Below are 18,504 nucleotides of genomic sequence, written 5' to 3'. Positions count from 1 at the left end.
AAAAACCCCATGAGGCAAGGAAACTGAAGCTTACAGGGATTGAATAATGCTGGAGGGTGATGTGTTTAGAATTCAAACCCTTTTCTGTTTCCAAAGCTTATACTCTGAACCACACCTGCCGAGCTGTTATGTAGGTCAAGCAGGAATTCATATTCCCACTAGACAGATTGAGAAATAAACTCCAGTAGGTTTGGTGAGGGGCCCAAGGTCACAGCTCTGCAGTGGTGTGGCCAGAGCCGGCCAGGTCTTGTGGGACCCACCCAGGGCTGCTTCTTCCCCAGCTTTGCTGGGAGCCCTGGCCAAAGCCCGAAGTGCCCTTCACCTTGCCCTCCCCCATTTCTCACAAGGATCATTTCTCTCATATCTGTAGCGGCACCACCCAACCCAAACCGTGAGGTAGCCGGGGACACCATCATCTTCCGAGACACCCAGATCAGCAGCAGGGCCGTGTACCAGTGCAACACTTCCAACGAGCACGGCTACCTGCTAGCCAATGCCTTCGTCAGTGTGCTGGGTGAGCGCATCCTTGCATCTCGGCCCTTCTCTGCTCACCCATGGCACAGTCTCCCTGGGGCTTGGTTATGTCCTGGGGCACACTCTTCTCTGGAGATTAGCTTTCTGGGCAGGGTAAGAGGGTGGTAGCATGGGGGAAGCTTGGAGATCAAAGATGAGATTTGTGGGGAGGATGGAGAACTTAAAATCCACATATCTGGATGAGCAGTTTATCCCATAAGAGAAGTCAATCTTAGCCCCTCCTTTCCCTGATGGGAGAGGGTGGCTGTCTCAACTCCTTGGTATATCCATGTTGACTCTCGCTGGGTTCACACTTGGATCTCATGGTGGGAAATGGTGCTGAGTATGTTTGCTGTACTCCCTGAGCAAGGAGAGGGTGGTAGGACGGGTTAGCTAGAAGATGTCTTAGGGCTGCGGAGGGGTAGCTACAGAACCTGCTGGGTAATTTGGGGAAACCCATTGCAGATGCTGGATTGGATATAAGGTAGGTTGAGGGCTGATGGATAAACTTACTCCTTCCTCACCTAATCCTTCAAGGCTTCTTGAAGGAGGGACAGTTGGTAGGGGAAAGTTTCTCGATGCTTAGAAAGCTGCTGTAAGGAGAAAGCATGTAGAGATGAGACAGAGGGGGAGGAAATGGAAGGGTTAGGCACCACACCCAACGTCGGTTCTCTGGGAATTTCAGATGTGCCACCTCGGATGCTGTCACCCCGGAACCAGCTCATTAGGGTGATCCTCTACAACCGGACACGGCTGGACTGCCCATTCTTTGGGTCTCCCATCCCCACGCTCCGATGGTAAGTTCCAGGAGACCAGACCTTCCCCAGTAGAAGACATCTGTCTCACCTTCCTCATTCCCATCTGGTCCATACTAGGTATTCAGCAAGCCCTGGGAACCTTAAAGGGTTGATGCTGGGAGGAACTTGGCAGATCATCTGGGTCAACCCCCTTATTGTACAGAAAGGGAAATCGAGGCCTGGAGAGGGGCAGAGACTTGCCAGGGCCACCTAGTGGTTGGAGGCAGACTGTACAAGGCTCAGGACTCCAAACTGCTAGCAGGGGGCTTTCTCCACTGCCCCCATGGTCTCTCTCCACTGGTTGCTGCCCTGCTCCCTTGGGCCAATCCTTTCTCAGTATGCTGTGTGTTCTGCTGCTCTGTTGTGAGGTTTAAGAATGGACAAGGGAGCAACCTGGATGGTGGAAACTACCATGTCTATGAGAACGGCAGTCTGGAAATTAAGACGATCCGCAAAGAGGACCAAGGCATCTATACCTGTGTTGCCACGAACATCCTGGGCAAAGCTGAAAACCAAGTCCGCCTGGAGGTCAAAGGTAAAGGAAAGGGTTCGTAGGTAGGAGTTCAAGGTGGGGAAGGAAGCCATGCTTGCAGTTATCCGTGCATGATAATTCCTTTTGAAAATGCAGCACATTTAATGTTTAATCCCAAGTAGGGCTCCTCAGTGTGTGTTTTGCATGACCTTCCAGCTGAGCCAGGTGCTAATAATAGTTTATTACCAGGAATAAGAAGGGAAACCTGCTACTACCGACACCAGCTTCCCACCACCTCCGCAGAAATTACATTGCATATTCCTGAGCCAGACAGAGAGGGTTGGGGGGATCATTTACTATTTGGGATTACCCACACCAGGACTTCCCATCCACTCATATAACTTCGTACTGTTTCTGCCACCTTCCATGGTCGGTCCAAGGCCTAAAGGTCAGGCGTGGCCCACCGTGTGGCCACGTGGGGGTGGTGGCCAGAGAGTGGGCCAGTGATGCACTCCCTGGGCTTCTCTACAGACCCCACCAGGATCTTCCGGATGCCTGAGGACCAGGTTGCCAAAAGGGGCACCACAGTGCAGCTGGAGTGTCGGGTGAAGCACGACGCGTCCCTGAAGCTCACTGTCTCCTGGCTGAAGGACGATGAGCCGCTCTACATAGGAAACAGGTTTCCGTTCCTTACTTCTCTCCTCCTGGTGCTAGTGTGAGGGGCAGTTTGTTTTCCTTGCTCTTGGTGATGCACTGAAGAGCCCAGTGACAGGTAACCTGTGTCATGTGTGTCACCATGGAGCTACTGAGGATGGGGTGATGGCCACAGTAACCCTCCCACCTCAAGGGAGACCCCTGTCCTGCACCCTTCTCCCTCCCTCCCCTCACTCTTCTCATTCCCCTGCCCCTCTTTTTATCCCTCCCTGTCTCCTCCGCTTTTCTGCCTCTGCCACACTGACTCCATCCTTTCGGCCCTGTTTGCAGTACTCCTGTTCTCCAGGAGAGGGCAGGGTTGGCCCGCACCGACGATTTCCTCTGTAGTTAGTGGTGGTTTTCAGCCCCGGGACGCTTTACTCTATACCTACTCCTGCCTCTCCTCCCACCCCAGATTCTGATTTCACTGGTGTAGGGATAGGACTCCAGCAGAGACAGTGTTTAAAAGTCCCCCTGGGGGTTTCTCATGTGTGGGCAGAGTTGAGACTGCACTGGTCCAAACTTCCTTCCCCAGGGCTCTCCTTGCTCTGTCCTCTTCCATTTCCCGGCCCTGTGGTTAGACATAGTACCAGCTGTTTCCAGCCATCATCTGAGTTTTTGCAGGGGGTGTACCCTGCGGACAGGCACGGCATTCCAACACTCAGCTGGTGCTGACAGCCTAATAGTCCCATCCTGCTCTGGTGTCCTTCCTCTGTGGGAGACAGTTCAGAGGAGGCCGGGAGCAGGCCGGCCTGAGCCCAGGTGCAGAGGAGCCAAGCCTGAGCTGAAGATAAACACAGCTACAAGTACGGGAGGAGCAGGGATACCTATCTTGCTTTTGGTAGTGGGCCTAACGGCGCCCTAATTTGGGAGGGGGACACAGCCCAGTAAAGGCACAGAGACAGACGCAAGTATGCAACTTGAAGGAAGTGACCATAGTTAGGGACCATATGAGCTCTGCCCAATTTCTTTTTCCCCTCCATCAAGTACCATAAGCGCCCCAGGTGACCACGAAGTCTCATCTGTCTCAAAGCATTGAGATGGAGCCTCCTATCTCCTGGGGGAGCCGTGGCTTCCCAGCTCAGCTGCTGCTGCTTCCCTCTTCCTCCTGATCATGACCCCCCTCCAGGGAAAGAGCAGCGGGCAGTGCCCAGCACTCTACCCAGCCCCCTCCCAATCCCTCTGCGGCATCTTTGTAGGATGAAGAAGGAAGAGGACTCCCTGACCATCTTTGGAGTGGCAGAGCGGGACCAGGGCAGTTACACGTGCGTCGCCAGCACCGAGCTGGACCAAGACTTGGCCAAGGCCTACCTCACCGTGTTAGGTAACTGCCACTGCTCACGCTGGCCCTGACCTCCCCTGCCCTGCCTCCCCGGCAGCCAGAGAAGCAGCGGGCCACAGTCGGTTCCAAGGGCAGTGCCTGCAGTCAGCGGTCAGCCAGGCATGGGGATCTGTTGCCTTTTGATCTCGGGGTTAGGAAGCTGCCACTTTCAGAACAAGCTGTGCTGGACAGCTTACCTCCTGAGTGCAATCATTAAGGCCCCCACATCTCAACTGAAGGGAGCCTGAATGATACAGGGAAAGTGGAGAGGGATTTCTTGTTGTGATCATTTTTACCTCCTTTACAGCTAACTCTATACCACTAAGTTGATTTAAAACAGCCCATCATTAAAGCAAGACTGAGTTCTGTGTTTGTGCTTCCAGCAAGCTTCACCTTCCTCCCTGTCCCACCCTGTTCCTGGTTTTTGGTGGCATTTCACAGTGTTCTCTGCACTGAGCAGGATGGTGCCGTCTGTTCCTGTCCTTGCATCAAGGCCAAACTGTAAATACTAAGCCATCCCAAACCAAAGGGAAGGTGGCCTCTCCCTCCCCGAGAAGCAGATCCCCTATGGTCCACTCATCACCTCTGTCCTCTCCCTGGGTGCCCTACTGCCATCAGTATTGGTGTACTCTCCCTTCTGCAGTGGAGAGGCACAGTTGCCCAGGCACAGTGGTTGTACTGGAACGGGAAGGAAACAGGTTCTTCCCCAGCCATGGAGAAAACATAAGACGGCCTCTTCAGGGGTAGTGGGTTCTCCATGGAAGGGACAGTGAAGCTGTGCCTGGAACCCCTCAGGCTGGGGACAGCTGTTCAAGTTGTTCCCATCCTTCCAGAACACCTTTAACCCTGGATAACCTGCTAACCTTGATAACCTGTCTTACCTTTGCAGCTGATCAGATCACTCCGACTAACCATTTGGCTGCCCTGCCCAAAGGTAATTTATACTAATCATAGGGCCCTCACCAGCATCTTCTCTAAGCAGCTAGGTGGTGTAGTCCAGGAGAAGGAAGTTGCTTCAGGAAGGGCGTATGGTGTGTAGGCTAGGCCCATGGACTACCGTTGCCACTCCCTGCCTCATGTGACCTTCCAGGTGCCCATGCCCACCTCCCTGGGCCGATGTCACAACCCTGCTCTGGGCTTCCTGCTCCTTTTGCAGGTTGAGCTCGGAAGTCCTTGGCTGCTGTTTCACTCTGTCCCTTACCCTGGCCACACTCAGTACTCCCTTGCAGTGGCTGGTTCTCCTTCCACAGCTTGGCCTCAGAAGTGGCCAAGGTCTCATCAGGGAAGCCCACTCCCTTCAAGCGATCTGTAGGCACACTGTATCCCAGCCTCTCCACATCTGCTTCTGTGTGTCTGTTTACAGTCTACACGCACATGTGTGCACATGCAGCTATGTGGGCTCCTGTGACTCCCCTTCTAGGTCCTTCCAGAAACCAGCTGAGATATGGAATTAACTGGTTCAGGGAGCCAGGACAGGGAAAAATCTTGCCTACCCCTGTCAGTCAGTGGCCAGATGGCTTTCTTTATTCCCAGGCCAGGATGGCACTTAAAACCACTAAAGAAATCCCAGTGAGATTGGACCCCTTGAAAGATGCTGCCCTCCCGCTGTTTGGAAGCCTGTCAGGGGTCCTCTGTCCTGCTCTTCATTACTGAAATTTCTAGACTAAGTCTCTATCTTCTCACTTGGCCTGGTATACTTTCTTTGTCCCCTCCCAGTTCTCTTAACCTGTCTGTCCTGCTCAGCACTCCAAACCCCTTCTTGAGCTCCTGTCCCCTCAGAGCCTTGGCACACTGAGAAGATAGTTATGATGAGAAAATGTGGCAAAATCCCATCTTCCTCATCAGCTTTTCTAAATGCCGTGATCATGGGTCTAATGAGAAGGGTAGCATTTTCCAAAGGCTTGCATTCTAAGAACACCTGCAGAAATGCAGTGGGTTGGCCCCAATTCTCTCTGTGCCCTGCATGATCCTCTTTATTTCTTTGCTTCACACCCTTTGACAATCTTTTGGGGGTGGTGGAATTTGGGGTCTTTGTTCTTCCTCAGCCCACTGAGGGAAGGGGGTGGTTCCTGTGCTGACCCTCCAGGGCAGGCTGGGGTTGGATCCTGCTGGTAGTGAAGCCCTCAGCTCATCAGGGGCCTGTCTAGTTGTGTGGCCAGTACAATGACAGGCCAGCTCTAAGTCAGGAGTCCTGCATGGTGTCCTCTCTGTGCTGCCAGGACGGCCAGACCGACCCCGGGACCTGGAGCTCACCGACCTGGCCGAGAGGAGCGTGAGGCTGACCTGGATCCCAGGAGACGATAACAACAGCCCCATCACAGGTCAGCACAGGGCCTTGCGCTCCCAAGCCACTGAAGAGGGACAGTATCGGCCTCGAACTGAGGTCCCACCTGGTTTCTGCTCCCCGCTCTGGCTCACGTGGTGTGTGTCTGGGCTATTCTCAGAATGCACAGAGGCCTTGGTTTCCCTTTCTGTGTTTTGGGAAGAATTTCCCCTGTGCTTCTGTCTATCCAGGGGAGATATGGAGATGGACAGGGGCCAACGAGTCACAGCATGCTCTTTAACGGGGAATGCTGTGACTCGGCTCCTGAGACAGCTCTGTCTTCCTTGCCTTCTCAGACTTCGTCGTCCAGTTTGAAGAGGACCAGTTTCAACCAGGGGTCTGGCATGACCACTCTAAGTTCCCAGGCAGTGTCAACTCAGCTGTCCTCCAGCTGTCCCCCTATGTCAACTACCAGTTCCGGGTCATTGCTGTCAACGAAGTTGGGAGCAGCCACCCCAGCCTCCCGTCTGAGCGCTACCGAACGAGTGGATCACGTGAGTACTCGACGGCTGCCAGAGAAGGCTCTGGAACCAGGCGCCCTGAATTCAAACGGAGTTCCCCCCGTTCCCAGCCATGTGAACTTGGGCAAGTTACTTAACTTCTCCAAGGCTCGGCTTCCTCATCTGTGAAACAGAATAATAATAATTGCACCTTTTAATAATAATAAGTCCCACCTTGTGGGGCTGTTGTTAGGACTGCATTTGAAAACATATGTCAGGTACTTACGATGATGCCTGGCATGTAGTAAGCACACAGTAAATGTTAACTGCCATTTTTATTATTACTGATATTATTAATAATTCTTCACTATTGCTTTAAAGGGGAGAGCTATGGCAAAGATGTGCAGCAGAAAATATAGAACCTGGTGTTATATTAAATTTCTTTGCCTAACATATTTGGGTAATGTTTAGATTTCTGAAATCACACCAGGTCATAGAGGATGGACATGCTCCCAAAAAATGCTAAATGCCAGGGATAAGCCAGTCTGGTGAAACACTTTTAGTAGATAATCCCTGAGGAGATAGTCCACATTGAGTTGGCTTATTGATCACCCACAGTGTGTAAAGCCTCATGATAAATACTGTCTGGTAAGGGATTAAAATGAAAAAGAAATTATCCTTGCTTTGGGGGTTTAAATCTTAGCTAGGAAGGCACATCATACACATGAGGAAAAGGCAGAGTGAATTCAGTGGCATACGAGCTGGAGTATATATACAGATGCTGAGAAGACCAACACTGAAAAGAGACCACACACAGAGTAACTAGTCGGGTGGGAGGGAGGTGGGTTGCATGCAGTGCCCTAGGAAGGCACACACTGGACTTGAACATTGCATCCATTTGGGTTGCAGGCCCTGAGTCCAATCCCAGTGACGTTAAAGGAGAGGGGACCAGAAAGAATAACATGGAGATCACATGGACGGTAAGAGCCCCTCCCAGTCCCAGCCCTGATGGGCCTGCTTACCTGGCAGCATGCACCTGGGAGCCCTTTCCCTTTGCAACTCTGAGACCCTGAGGCTACAATGTGGTTAGACTAACAGGCAGGTTTTCTTCTCTGAGAAACCAGGCTTTGTTCTGAGTTGGGCCTCCAGAAACCAAACAGGGCAAATGTCTAAGAGCAAGGGGTTTTTTGGTTTGTTTTTTTAAAGATGACCGGTAAGGGGATCTTAAACGCTTGTCAGCACCACGCTCAGCCAATGAGCTAACCGGCCATCCCTATATAGGGATCCGAACCCATGGCCTTGGTGTTATCAGCACCACACTCTCCCAAGTGAGCCACGGGCTGGCCCTTAAGAGCAAGGTTTAAGAGAGGAGACAGAAGCAGAGGTGACCAAGTTCCATAGAATGCCAGTCTAGCCAAAATCATAGAGAATGCCAACAAAGTGAAACAGACTTCTTTTGAAGAAGGAGAGATTTAGGTTAGATTTTAGGAAAGACCTTGGCTAGTACCGAGCTTTGGTGTGTGCAGGGTCCTTTCACTGGAGAATGTTGGGAGTGGGAGAGAGACCAGCATCTGAGAGAAGTTCATGCAAGTTCAGTCCAGTCAAGGATCGAACTAGGTGACTCAAGAGACCCCTCCAGGCCAGGATTTTAAAGTTCCATTTTCTTCTTGGCTCACTGAGTACATTTTCCAAACCATAATTGGGATATGTGATCTCAAATGACTTTTTTTCCCCAAACCGCTTACAAGTCTGAGAGATGCAGATACAGCCACTGAAATACTAGTATTTGCAAGCTGCTGCCACAAGTAATGGAAATGGAGAGACCCCGTGTTTGGAATCATGACTCTGCCTGTTTTTCTGAGGGCCTGGTCTCGTGGCAGCCTTGGTCAACGCAGAGCAACCGCAACTGGGCTGAGCCCAGATTCAAGACACTGGGGCCGTATCTTCAGGATCTTGCGAGTTGGGTTTTGGTCTATGGATCTGCCTGGCAGGCACCCAGAGGACTGATTCCTGGAGCAGATCCTTAGAGAATAAAGAACAGCATTATACCCACCTTGAAAGAACCCTGATCTGCTGGGAAGGTCAGGACAGACACACAGGGAGCCTGTAGAACTTAAGTCAGTTCTGGAATTTTGAGTTCATCTGCAGGAGGCAGGTTGTGGTTAAACCAGAACTGATCCCTTTCTGACTTTGGAGAAGATCATATTATTGTCTGTATTTTGTTTTATTGTTACTGCTGTCATAGGAAGGAGTTCTGTTGAAAATAAAACTCTCCCTCCCTTTGCACCTGCAAACGTGATGGCTCTCAGAGTCAAAGTAACTAGGCATTGGTTGAAGCCTTTATCACAGAAAATCTACATGCTCTTTGAGCCCATATAACTCTGGGCTTTGGGGGGACTCAGCAGGGGAGGGGGAGATGTGCTGTCCCCGACCCTGCGTGGCGGCTGGCCGGTGCTGGGCAGATCTGGGAGGGGTGCCTGCCACAGAGAGTGTGGGTGAGCCGTGGGCAGGTCCAGCTGCTCATCTGCACCCTCTCCACCCTGTCTGTCCCTGCCCAGCCCATGAATGCCACCTCTGCCTTTGGCCCCAACCTGCGCTACATTGTCAAGTGGCGGCGGAGAGAGACTCGGGAGGCCTGGAACAACGTCACGGTGTGGGGCTCTCGCTATGTGGTGACTCAGACCCCTGTCTATGTGCCCTATGAGATCCGAGTCCAGGCTGAAAACGACTTTGGGAAGGGCCCTGAGCCAGACACTGTCATTGGTTACTCCGGAGAAGATTGTGAGTACCCTCCCCCATCGTCCCAGGACTCTCATGGCTAGGAACCTTGGGTGTGTTGTGGGAGGACAATAAGTCCCCAGGAAAGAGAAATCCCCTACGGTGACTGAGAGCAGACTGGTACCTGACAACGTCAGGAGTGGACATATTATCATCAGAACACTAGTTAGAATCACTGCATGTCATCACCAAGTCCAGTACTCTCACTTCACGGATGTGAAAACTGAGGCCCCGAAAGGAAAACCCTTGCCAGTACTGCGTAATAGTAAACATCAGGCTTGAACATAGAGCCCAGGTCTTTGGATCCCCCAGGCAGACAACCTACTGCTAAGCCATGCTGGTGCCAAGAAAGACTTCAAGACTACCCATCCCAAAGAGCTATAATTAGAACGCAGCTCCACAGGAGGCAGGGTCACAGGCCAGACTCCTCCCACGGTCTCCCCAGGGGAAACCTTGAGGGGTGTAGAAGGTCTGCAGGGCACCAGACCGGAATGTCCCAGACCAGCCACCTGCCAGCATTCCTGGTGCTGCTCCAAGCTCTTGGAATTGAGCATAAAAAGAGAAGTTCTTTGGAATCTGGCACTGGGTGAATCAACAAGAATCAGGACATATATGTGGAAGTATGTGCCTGGCTTCCCAGATGCTGGTGGCTTCTCCGTCCCTGGCACATCCACCCCACCGTCTGCTAAGCAAAGCAGGAGGGTCGGTGGAGTGCCCTCCTGGCGAGCCAGGCCATATTGGCTGTGGGTCTGGTCTAAGAGGAGATCATGTAGGTGGAGGGGGTGAGCAGAAGGAAGGGAGGGGTGGACTCAGAAGGGGCAGTGCTAGGGTCAAGGGCGGGGCCAGTGGTGCTCATAATGGTGAGATGGTAAGAAGCAAGGGCTGAGCCTGGGCCCGTGTTCCTGGAGATGACTGTGGACTGGACCTGTGTGGGAGATAAGCAGAGGGGTCAGCAGGCCCACTGTCCATCCCACTCCTTAACTCCATGGTGGCAGACATTTCTGGACAGGAGCCCAGTGGTGACTTCTGGGTGGTAAGTGTGGAAGGGGAGCCTCTGGTCATGGACTTCATGGACCGCCCATGGTTTCCGTCTGCCCCTGCAGCGTGTGCTCTGATGGATTAGAGGGGATGGGGCAGAACTGCTTTTACAGCAGAGTCGAGAAAAGGGGGCAAGAATCAGCGATGGGGAGGGAGTGGCCTTCCCTTTCCAGGTAGTTGCAGGGTCAGAATCCCTTCCTGAACTAAGTTAGCACATCTTCAACCTGTGGGTACTGTTTCTGCCAGGTCTTAGCAGGACACAGATGTTTATGATGTGTGAACAGGGTTAGTGAGAAAACAGCAAGACGTGGTGACCTCCTGAGGGCTAGCAACAGCCAGAAGCAACTACCCCACTCTGAGCCTCGATGGGGCAGAGCCCCGGTGAGTCATCACAACCCTCTGGGGCCACCCTCAGGAGCCGTGGCCTCAGAGAGAAGAGTGTAGCACTGTCAACCTGCAGCCCAGCAAAGAGGAAGCCCTGGGATCTGTTGGCACCTCTCATTGGCCAAAACCATCCGGAGGCCAGCAGATATAGTGCAGAGGGGGCAGCCTCCCAGGACACGGAGCAGAGTGGGGAAGGGTAGAGAATGGAATGGAGGGGCAGGTAGGAACTACCCAGCACAAGATGGTAGCAAATAACTGCCCTCTAAATGGAGTCCCTCCCGCCCTTTTGTCCCAAGCCTTCCCCCACTCCTCCAGATTGTCTGATGGAGGAGATATAGCCCCTGCCCGCATGGAGTACCCAGTGTCCAGAGTGGAGTGGAGGTACAGGCCAGCAGAGAACAAGTCAGAGGGGACCCTAGAGTCCAGGGGCCAGCCCTGCCTGCATAACCAGTTCTCTGTCCCAACACGTTGCAGATCCCAGGACTGCACCCACTGAAGTTAAAGTCCGAGTCACGAACAGCACAGCCATCAGCCTTCAGTGGAACCGCGTCTACCCCGACACGGTCCAGGGCCAGCTCAGAGAGTACCGAGTGAGCCAGCCTGCTCTTGACTCTGCCTAACCACCCAGCTCACTAACCAGGGCAAGAGAGTAGCAGATGCGGGGAATGAGATATTTGGAAGGGGTCCTAGAGATATTTATTGGATCCAGAGTTGATTCAAGAAGATGATGCCTAGGGTTAGCTGTTCAAAAATATTCCCAGAAAAAAATATGTAAGGGTACTTCAAAAAGTTCATGGACAAATGGAATTAAAAGATACTATGAATCATTCCATGAACTTTAGGAAGACCCCTCGTATATTCCCTGACATGTCCTGCAACAGATATGCTGAGAGATTCTGCTCAAAAAATCATGGGAAAGGGGGGGGGGCTGGGTTGGCATCGCACAGTTCACGGTGTTTGTGATACGAGTGCGTGGCAGCACGTGTTGCAGCGCCACTGAACTGCTCCCCCACCTCTCCCGATGGTCCCTGCTGGGCTGCTTGCCTCACCTGGTCTGGTTCATAAAGCTACAACTAACAGGCAAAGCCACTGAAAGGGTGCAGACGCCCTCCCTGTTGTCGCAGCCAACTTCAGATTACCCAGCCCAGGATTATCAAGGCCCGTGGCTTCTCCTGGCCCTCCCTGCCCATGAGCAGTTTCTGCTCAGTCCTCTCCCCTGTTGAAAGGGTGAGCTGCGATGGAAAGAAGGGAGAGAACACCAGGACATCCAGGACTCTCCCTTTTATGAGTAGCTCTGTTAAAAGTTGGCTGAGAAGTGAGGGAGGCTGTCACTGTGGTTAATGCAAGTTGTGTGTTGTAAGAAGTCATCGATAGTTGGCTGAAGGACAGTTGGGGGCAGAATGAGGGGGCCAGTCTCTTCTTGGGAAATGAATTTGGCCAGTGGGGAAAGGGAGGCAAGATGAGGTGTACACTTGAATGAGCTGTTCCCCAGCAGTTGACTTGCACCCTTAACCTACTTGCTTGAAGATTTTTCTGGCTAAAGCTCCCATCAGGTCCCCTCCAAGTCTGGACTCTTCCTTACCTTGCCATGGGTGGCCTGGGTGACGCTGGTGTCACAGCCTGACCTGTGGCTTCTTACCCACTGCTAATCAGACCTCACGTTGCAAACTCATGCACTGTGCCCTGTGACACCACCACCTTCCATAGCCATCCTGTCCCATCCCAGCTCTGCCACCACACAGCCTGGCGTCTCACTGACTGGACATGTGACTGTCACTTGGACATGTGTCTATCTCATTCCTAAAGGTCTTCAAACAGAAAAGAAACCATTTGACTTCAAAGGATTAAATCAACCCTTTCTCATATTCAGACTTCTGGGGGTAACCTGCTACTTTCCAACTCCTGTCAGCTGCCAATCTAAACCATACTAATCTAACTCAATGGGATGTGGTCTTTGAGCACAGAGTGGAGCTTTCCAGGCTGGGACCCTTGGCTTGTATTTGTGGTCATGGCACGGACTCCCTGAGCAACCTGTTACCCACCTTGGATATAAGTCTCATGATGGAACAGCTTAGATGTAAGTTTAGCCAACTTGCATGTCCCCAGAGGTGGCATGGCTCAGAAAATGATGAAACCAAAATCCCTATTTCTTGTTTGACATAAATTCATATTCACCAGAGGCTAATGAATGGGGACTCTAAGGCTGCTCCCCCAGCCCTGTGTGGGACTGATGATGTCATTTGGTACTTGGAGCCTGAAGCAAGCACAGGGAAGACCAGTCACTACTGCCACCACTAACAACTAACCCAGCTCTGCCTGCCTGACCACTCACCAGCCTGCCTCTGTCCCGAAGGCCTACTACTGGAGGGAGAGCAGCTTGCTGAAGAACCTGTGGGTGTCTCAGAAGAGACAGCAAGCCAGCTTCCCTGGTGACCGCCTCCGTGGCGTGGTGTCCCGCCTCTTCCCCTACAGCAACTACAAGCTGGAGATGGTTGTGGTCAATGGGAGAGGCGATGGGCCTCGCAGTGAAACCAAGGAGTTCACCACCCCGGAAGGAGGTAGGTCTGGCCCGCAGCTCTGCAGGGTGGGCAGGACAAGGGTGGCACACACCAGAGGGCCTGGAGCAGCTCCGGCATGGCTCAGCATGGACGGCACAAGGCGACCTCGAGGCCTCAAGGAGCAGATGACCTGCAAGCCAAGTGGCTCCCGCAATTCCTGCAGAGGCTCCATCACCACCGTGACCTGGCCGGACAGGAGGTTGTATCTCAAGAGAAGACCTATGCAGTCGGCTGACATAATCTCATCCTGACCACCTGGAGCCATCTGATTTGTTTACCTGCACCTAAGACCGTCACGGTTCTTGTCCTGCGTTACCCAGCAGAGTTCACTGAGATAGTCGATGTGTGCGTGGGGGGAGGGGTGGCTCTGCAGAGGATGCCCAGGTGTGGCCCCTGCCTTCTGCAGGTGTGTGGTCGATCCAGTCCTGGGGGTGCAGATGCCTGCAGAGTTCCCGGTTCATCTCTGTGGTCTTGCCCATCCTCTTTGATCTGCTTTACCCTCTTCTGCTTCTCCTCCCTCCCTTCTTAATGTTATTTTCCCCATTTCTCTTCTTCCCTTCCTCCTTTCTTCTCTCCTTTGTTCTTCCCTCTTGTTTTCTTTATTCCTGTCTCTCCCTCCTCCTGGGTTTGGTTTCCATCGTCAGTCCCTCCCCATCACTCCTGCCCTGCCCAGCCTTTCCAGGTCAACCATCCTGGTTTCTTTCCTCTCACCCCTGAACCCAGCATTCTCAGCTCAGAAGCCTGGGCTGCTGCCCAGACCCAGTGGTGAAGATCCTTGTCTGAGGACGGGGAACTGCAGCCTCTGTACAAAACAGCTAGAAGTGGTCCCTGCCTAGGAATGGCTCTGCCCAGTTTGGAGGTATCTTTGCAGGATCAGAGCCTAATGTGTGCTGAATCCAGGGTAATTTCTAAAGGACAACGGGATTTACTTCTTCCCCGTTTAAACAGCACAGTCTGAGCCAGGCTTGTCCTCAATGCTGGGGAAAATGACGTCCTGGACGGGCAGTGAGCTCTTGCCCCTCACGTTCTCCCAGGTTCTGGTTCAGCAGCATCCAGCACGGGGTTTGCCCAGAGGTCAATGCCTTCATACTTGTGCTTTGTTTTTTGTGTTTTCCTCATCCTCCCCGGCCCCCACCTCTCCCTCTCATCACCCCTGCTCTCTCCTCCTTCCCCAAGTACCCAGTGCCCCCAGGCGTCTCCGAGTCCGGCAGCCCAACCTGGAGACAGTCAACCTGGAGTGGGATCACCCGGAACACCCCAATGGGATCCTGATCGGATACACTCTCAAATACGTGGCCTGTACGTTCTGCCTTCTCTTTCTCTTAGATAATCTGGGAGTCAAAACCCCGTTCTTACCACTTTTCCTAAGGAGTCGAGGTGGAAAGCTGATGGGTGCGGAGGGCATTGTGGAGGGATGGAGAGGCTAAGGGAAAAGTTCCCCATAGGGTTAGGGGAGGCAGGTGAGACCCGATCCCTTCTCTCCTGACACACTGCCGCCTGCAGGGAGCTTGTAGTCTGACGGGCGGGACCAAGGGAACTCCTCCATGAGGGAGACAACCCCGGCCTTTAGGGATCTTATAGTTTTCAATACCTACAAGTCTAGGAGAGACAGTTCCTCACCCAGTGGCAGTTCCATCTGATGGGGCAGACAGTATAAACACGGGAGTCCATAGACAGTCAGGAGACACCTTAACAAGGTGTCATTTATGATAAGGCAGCTGTATGTAGAGTTGCCAAGTAACTGTGGTGTGACTCAGGTCAGGAGCCTAGCTTAGGAAGATCTCACCTCAAGACCTCAGCATCACCATGCAGGGACAGGAGTGTCATTACATTTGAAAAGCTTTAAGCCTTCTAAAGTAGGTGCGTGCGGTACCTCACTGGGAAGCTGAAAAGGTCAGTTTTTGTGTTGTTAACAATTTTAATTGCCAACCCGGTGCTTGTATGCTGTTCTGAATCATCTCTTGACCTGACCCTTCGCTCTTTGAGGTATACTGAATAGACCCTTTATGAAGGAGGCAGTAATAATGAAAAACCCTAGGTTTTGCCCTAGTTCTGTTTGAAAGGAAAAAAGAAATTCAAGAGTTTTGTCCTTGTTGAAAGGGCTTGGGAATTATAAACTGAATCTTTGCTGTGAGCTAGAAACAATGGGATCAGTGGAGAAGTATTAGCCCTGCGGTATAATCACAGAGCTGAGAGGGAGTCCTTGCCTAGCGCTCTGGCTGTGAACCAAGCCTTGAAGATCACCAGGCAGGTGCCACCGTTTCCCTTTCCGACAAAGTCAAGAAGGCGTTCTCTTTCCAGCTGCAGATTATATAACCCATTGCGGTAAACACTGCTGAAGTTCAATTCCACTTACCTGTCTCTCCCCAGTTAATGGAACCAAAGTAGGAAAGCAGATAGTGGAGAACTTCTCTCCCAATCAGACCAAGTTCACGATGCAGAGAGCAGACCCTGTGTCACGCTACCGCTTTACCCTCAGCGCCAGGACACAGGTGGGCTCTGGGGAAGCAGTCACAGAGGAGTCACCGGCACCCCCCAATGAAGGTAGGTAACTGGTGGCAGCCCCTGGGGTGAAAGGGCCCAGCTAATTCAGATGCCCAGAGAAACACACAGAGAGCTGGACCTGGCCTCCTGGGATGGAGAGGGAGTGAGGCTGCCAGCCCTCAAGCCCTCAGCGGGAGAGAGCCATCTTACGTGCGGAGAGGTAGGTGCTGCTGTTACATCCGGGAGACTCAGGTCTCCCAAGGCTGTCGCAGGCAGGCCTGGGTCCCTGCTTGACTCGCTCAGCTACTTAACATCTGTCACCTTTCCTTTCTGTAGAGGAACAAGGACAAGAGCACAAGTTGGGAGAAGATCAGGGAAATCATGTTGGAAGTAAATATGCTAACGAGCTCCAAAGAACAGTGGAAGTGTCGGCCTATTGAGGCAGGCAGGAATATTATTGAGAGTGCCCCGTGAGAGCTCTGGGGACAACCCTTCTTTTCCCAAGGTCATGTGGGGCTAAGGCTGTAGAGGAAACAGCTATGATTGAAGCTGCTTGCCAGGATCACGAGGAGAGCAGGGAATGTGGTCCCTCCTGACAGCCTGAATTGGATGGGGTGGCAGGCTATGGAGAGGAGGGGGAATTGGGAAACACCCTTTGCCGAGCCAGCTTCACAGAGAATGAGCAAATTCATCCCCTGGGTCCTGGCACCTTGCAGCAGCCTGGCGTCCCTCACTGGCACTGCCCCTGCCTGAGCTCTCCACTAGAGGGGGCTCCAGGCTCACCCGCACACGCGCTGGCTTCAGCGGGAACTGCTCGAGACTCTCCAGAGGTACAGTGGTCCACTCGACAGCCGTTTCTTGAGTACCCGCAATGTGAATGCCGAGCACTGTGCTAAAAATGAGATACAAAGCTAATAAGCTCGCACTGTCCAGCAGGAGACACCCCAAGAATATCTAATCATATGTCTAAGTGAAGGGAGTGCAGTGGCCGGGCAGAGGAGGGGGATTAGTTCTGCAGGGGAAGACTCCAAGATGTGATGTGAGTAGGCGTCCTTGAGGCTGATGAGTTTTCTAGTGCTTTCCGCAGGAGGCTCAGGTCCTGTGGCCTGATCGTGGCCCCAGTGGGGTCTCCTGAGCACCTCCCCCACCCCCATCCCAGGAGGGATGCAATGTTCCCTTTGCTGGGGCTGCCAGACCCTGCTGCCTCACCCAGGCGCCCAATGCAGCTTCGTAAGCTGCCCCGCACCGCCCCACAGCCCACCCTCCCTGGCCAGCACTGAGGCTGGGGAGAGGGGCCGGCAGAAGCTGGGAAAGGCTGGCAGTCTTATCCACGTCCCTCTCTGGTCTTGTAAAACAGGAGCAAGTCACACCACAAGCTCCCGCTCCTGGTGTTCCCAACCCCCCGCTCCTGGTGTTCCCAACCCCCTCAGCACTCGGGAAGTTATTAGGGTCAGGGGACTTTGGGTAAATGGCGGATGTGTGCCTGTTATCAAAGGCCGGGCCAGGCCATCATGCACTTTTCTGATTACTCAGTTCTGAAAGGAGATATATGAGGAGAACCTCTTCTCCCTCCCAATACAGAACAGATAAAGCCCCATTGTCCAACCCCAGTGACCACCACAGAGAACATTCTACAGCCCCAGGGGACAAGAGGTCAAAGAGAGACTTTCTTCTCAACCTAGGGATTTGCAAAAAATTCAGGAATTCCTTTGAGGGCTCTCAATCCACGCTTGGGTTTCTAATTTCATAAAGTACCGCTGGTGCGAAAGAATTGGGGCTGCCAAATGCCATGACGGACTTCAGGGCTCCAGTCCTTCAAAAGTCCTGTGCCTTCCAAGGCTGAGACAGCATGGGGGAAGTTTCAGCCAAACATGCGCCCCCTCTCCTGAACTATCCCAGCAGTATATGGCATCTTCCCCCTAAGACACAGGAACCATCCTTTTGACTAGGGTTGGAGTCCTCCTCCTATACCACCTACATCTATACCTTATGCCCTCAATTCCTGGCATCTTGGAGGGTCACCCAGCCAACTTCATAAAGATCATCCCAACCCAGCCAGGGCAGGACATGCCCTTGAGGAAAGAACTGGGAATGTAGGGCTCTGAGTGGACTGTTCGTGCTGCCTCCTGTTAGATGACCAGTCCTTGAGTAGAGGTAGAAACAATGTACAGAAAGGTCTCCAAGACCCAGGTAGAAAGATTTCTGTAGGAACACCCCTGACCCCAGTAGAGTTGACTGTGACCCCTGAATGCCAGTTGGCATCCTCAGGGCAGCAGCCAGCACCTGGCCACACCGTCTGAGTCAGGTTTGAGCTGGAACCTTCTATGCCTGCTTGTCCTGTGGTTTCACCTATGCTCTGTTTTCTCTTCCCTCTCTTGTCCTTTCTCCCTCTCTCTGGCCATCTTGGGCGCTGTGTTCTGAAGCTACTCCAACCGCAGGTACTGTACCAGCTGCGGAGGTAATGGGCATGGTGTGGGGCAGTGCAGGTGGAGCTCACCCACCAGGGCGGAGACGGAGGGAGAGTCCCGGCTGAAGCATGCTCCAACTCACCCTTTCAGTGGTTGGGAAGCCAGATTGTCAGGATGTGTGTGGAGCATGGGACCAGAGGAGTTCCAGCACATTCTCCCCCTTCACTTGTTCTCGGCCCCTGCTGAGAAGGAGGGTGGCTTAGAAGAGGCCCCACACACAGGCGCCAGCCCCGCT

The 18,504-nt window shown here is 52.9% G+C and overlaps 1 protein-coding gene across 6 annotated transcripts in view; it reads left to right on the top strand.

Moving 5' to 3' along the window:
• Window positions 1-18,504, top strand: part of NFASC (neurofascin) — a 67,924-nt gene that overhangs the window by 27,029 nt on the left and 22,391 nt on the right. For 2 of the 6 annotated variants that reach the window (XM_063115333.1, XM_063115331.1), the window contains exons 10-24: window positions 371-514; window positions 1,199-1,310; window positions 1,679-1,845; window positions 2,314-2,461; window positions 3,675-3,799; window positions 4,686-4,730; window positions 6,016-6,117; window positions 6,416-6,613; window positions 7,469-7,539; window positions 9,118-9,340; window positions 11,234-11,349; window positions 13,113-13,317; window positions 14,494-14,616; window positions 15,688-15,861; window positions 18,225-18,239. In XM_063115333.1, coding sequence (XP_062971403.1) covers window positions 371-514; window positions 1,199-1,310; window positions 1,679-1,845; window positions 2,314-2,461; window positions 3,675-3,799; window positions 4,686-4,730; window positions 6,016-6,117; window positions 6,416-6,613; window positions 7,469-7,539; window positions 9,118-9,340; window positions 11,234-11,349; window positions 13,113-13,317; window positions 14,494-14,616; window positions 15,688-15,861; window positions 18,225-18,239 — 1,968 coding nt within the window. The remainder of the gene's footprint in view (window positions 1-370; window positions 515-1,198; window positions 1,311-1,678; window positions 1,846-2,313; window positions 2,462-3,674; window positions 3,800-4,685; window positions 4,731-6,015; window positions 6,118-6,415; window positions 6,614-7,468; window positions 7,540-9,117; window positions 9,341-11,233; window positions 11,350-13,112; window positions 13,318-14,493; window positions 14,617-15,687; window positions 15,862-18,224; window positions 18,240-18,504) is intronic. The other 4 variants (XM_063115334.1, XM_063115335.1, XM_063115332.1 and 1 more) reach the window with 4 other exon arrangements.

The sequence above is a fragment of the Cynocephalus volans genome, chromosome 11 (genome assembly GCF_027409185.1).
Source record: "Cynocephalus volans isolate mCynVol1 chromosome 11, mCynVol1.pri, whole genome shotgun sequence".
NCBI lineage: Eukaryota > Metazoa > Chordata > Mammalia > Dermoptera > Cynocephalidae > Cynocephalus > Cynocephalus volans.
The sequence above is the reverse complement of the archived record's forward strand: the minus strand, read 5'-3'. Positions and strand labels throughout refer to the sequence as shown.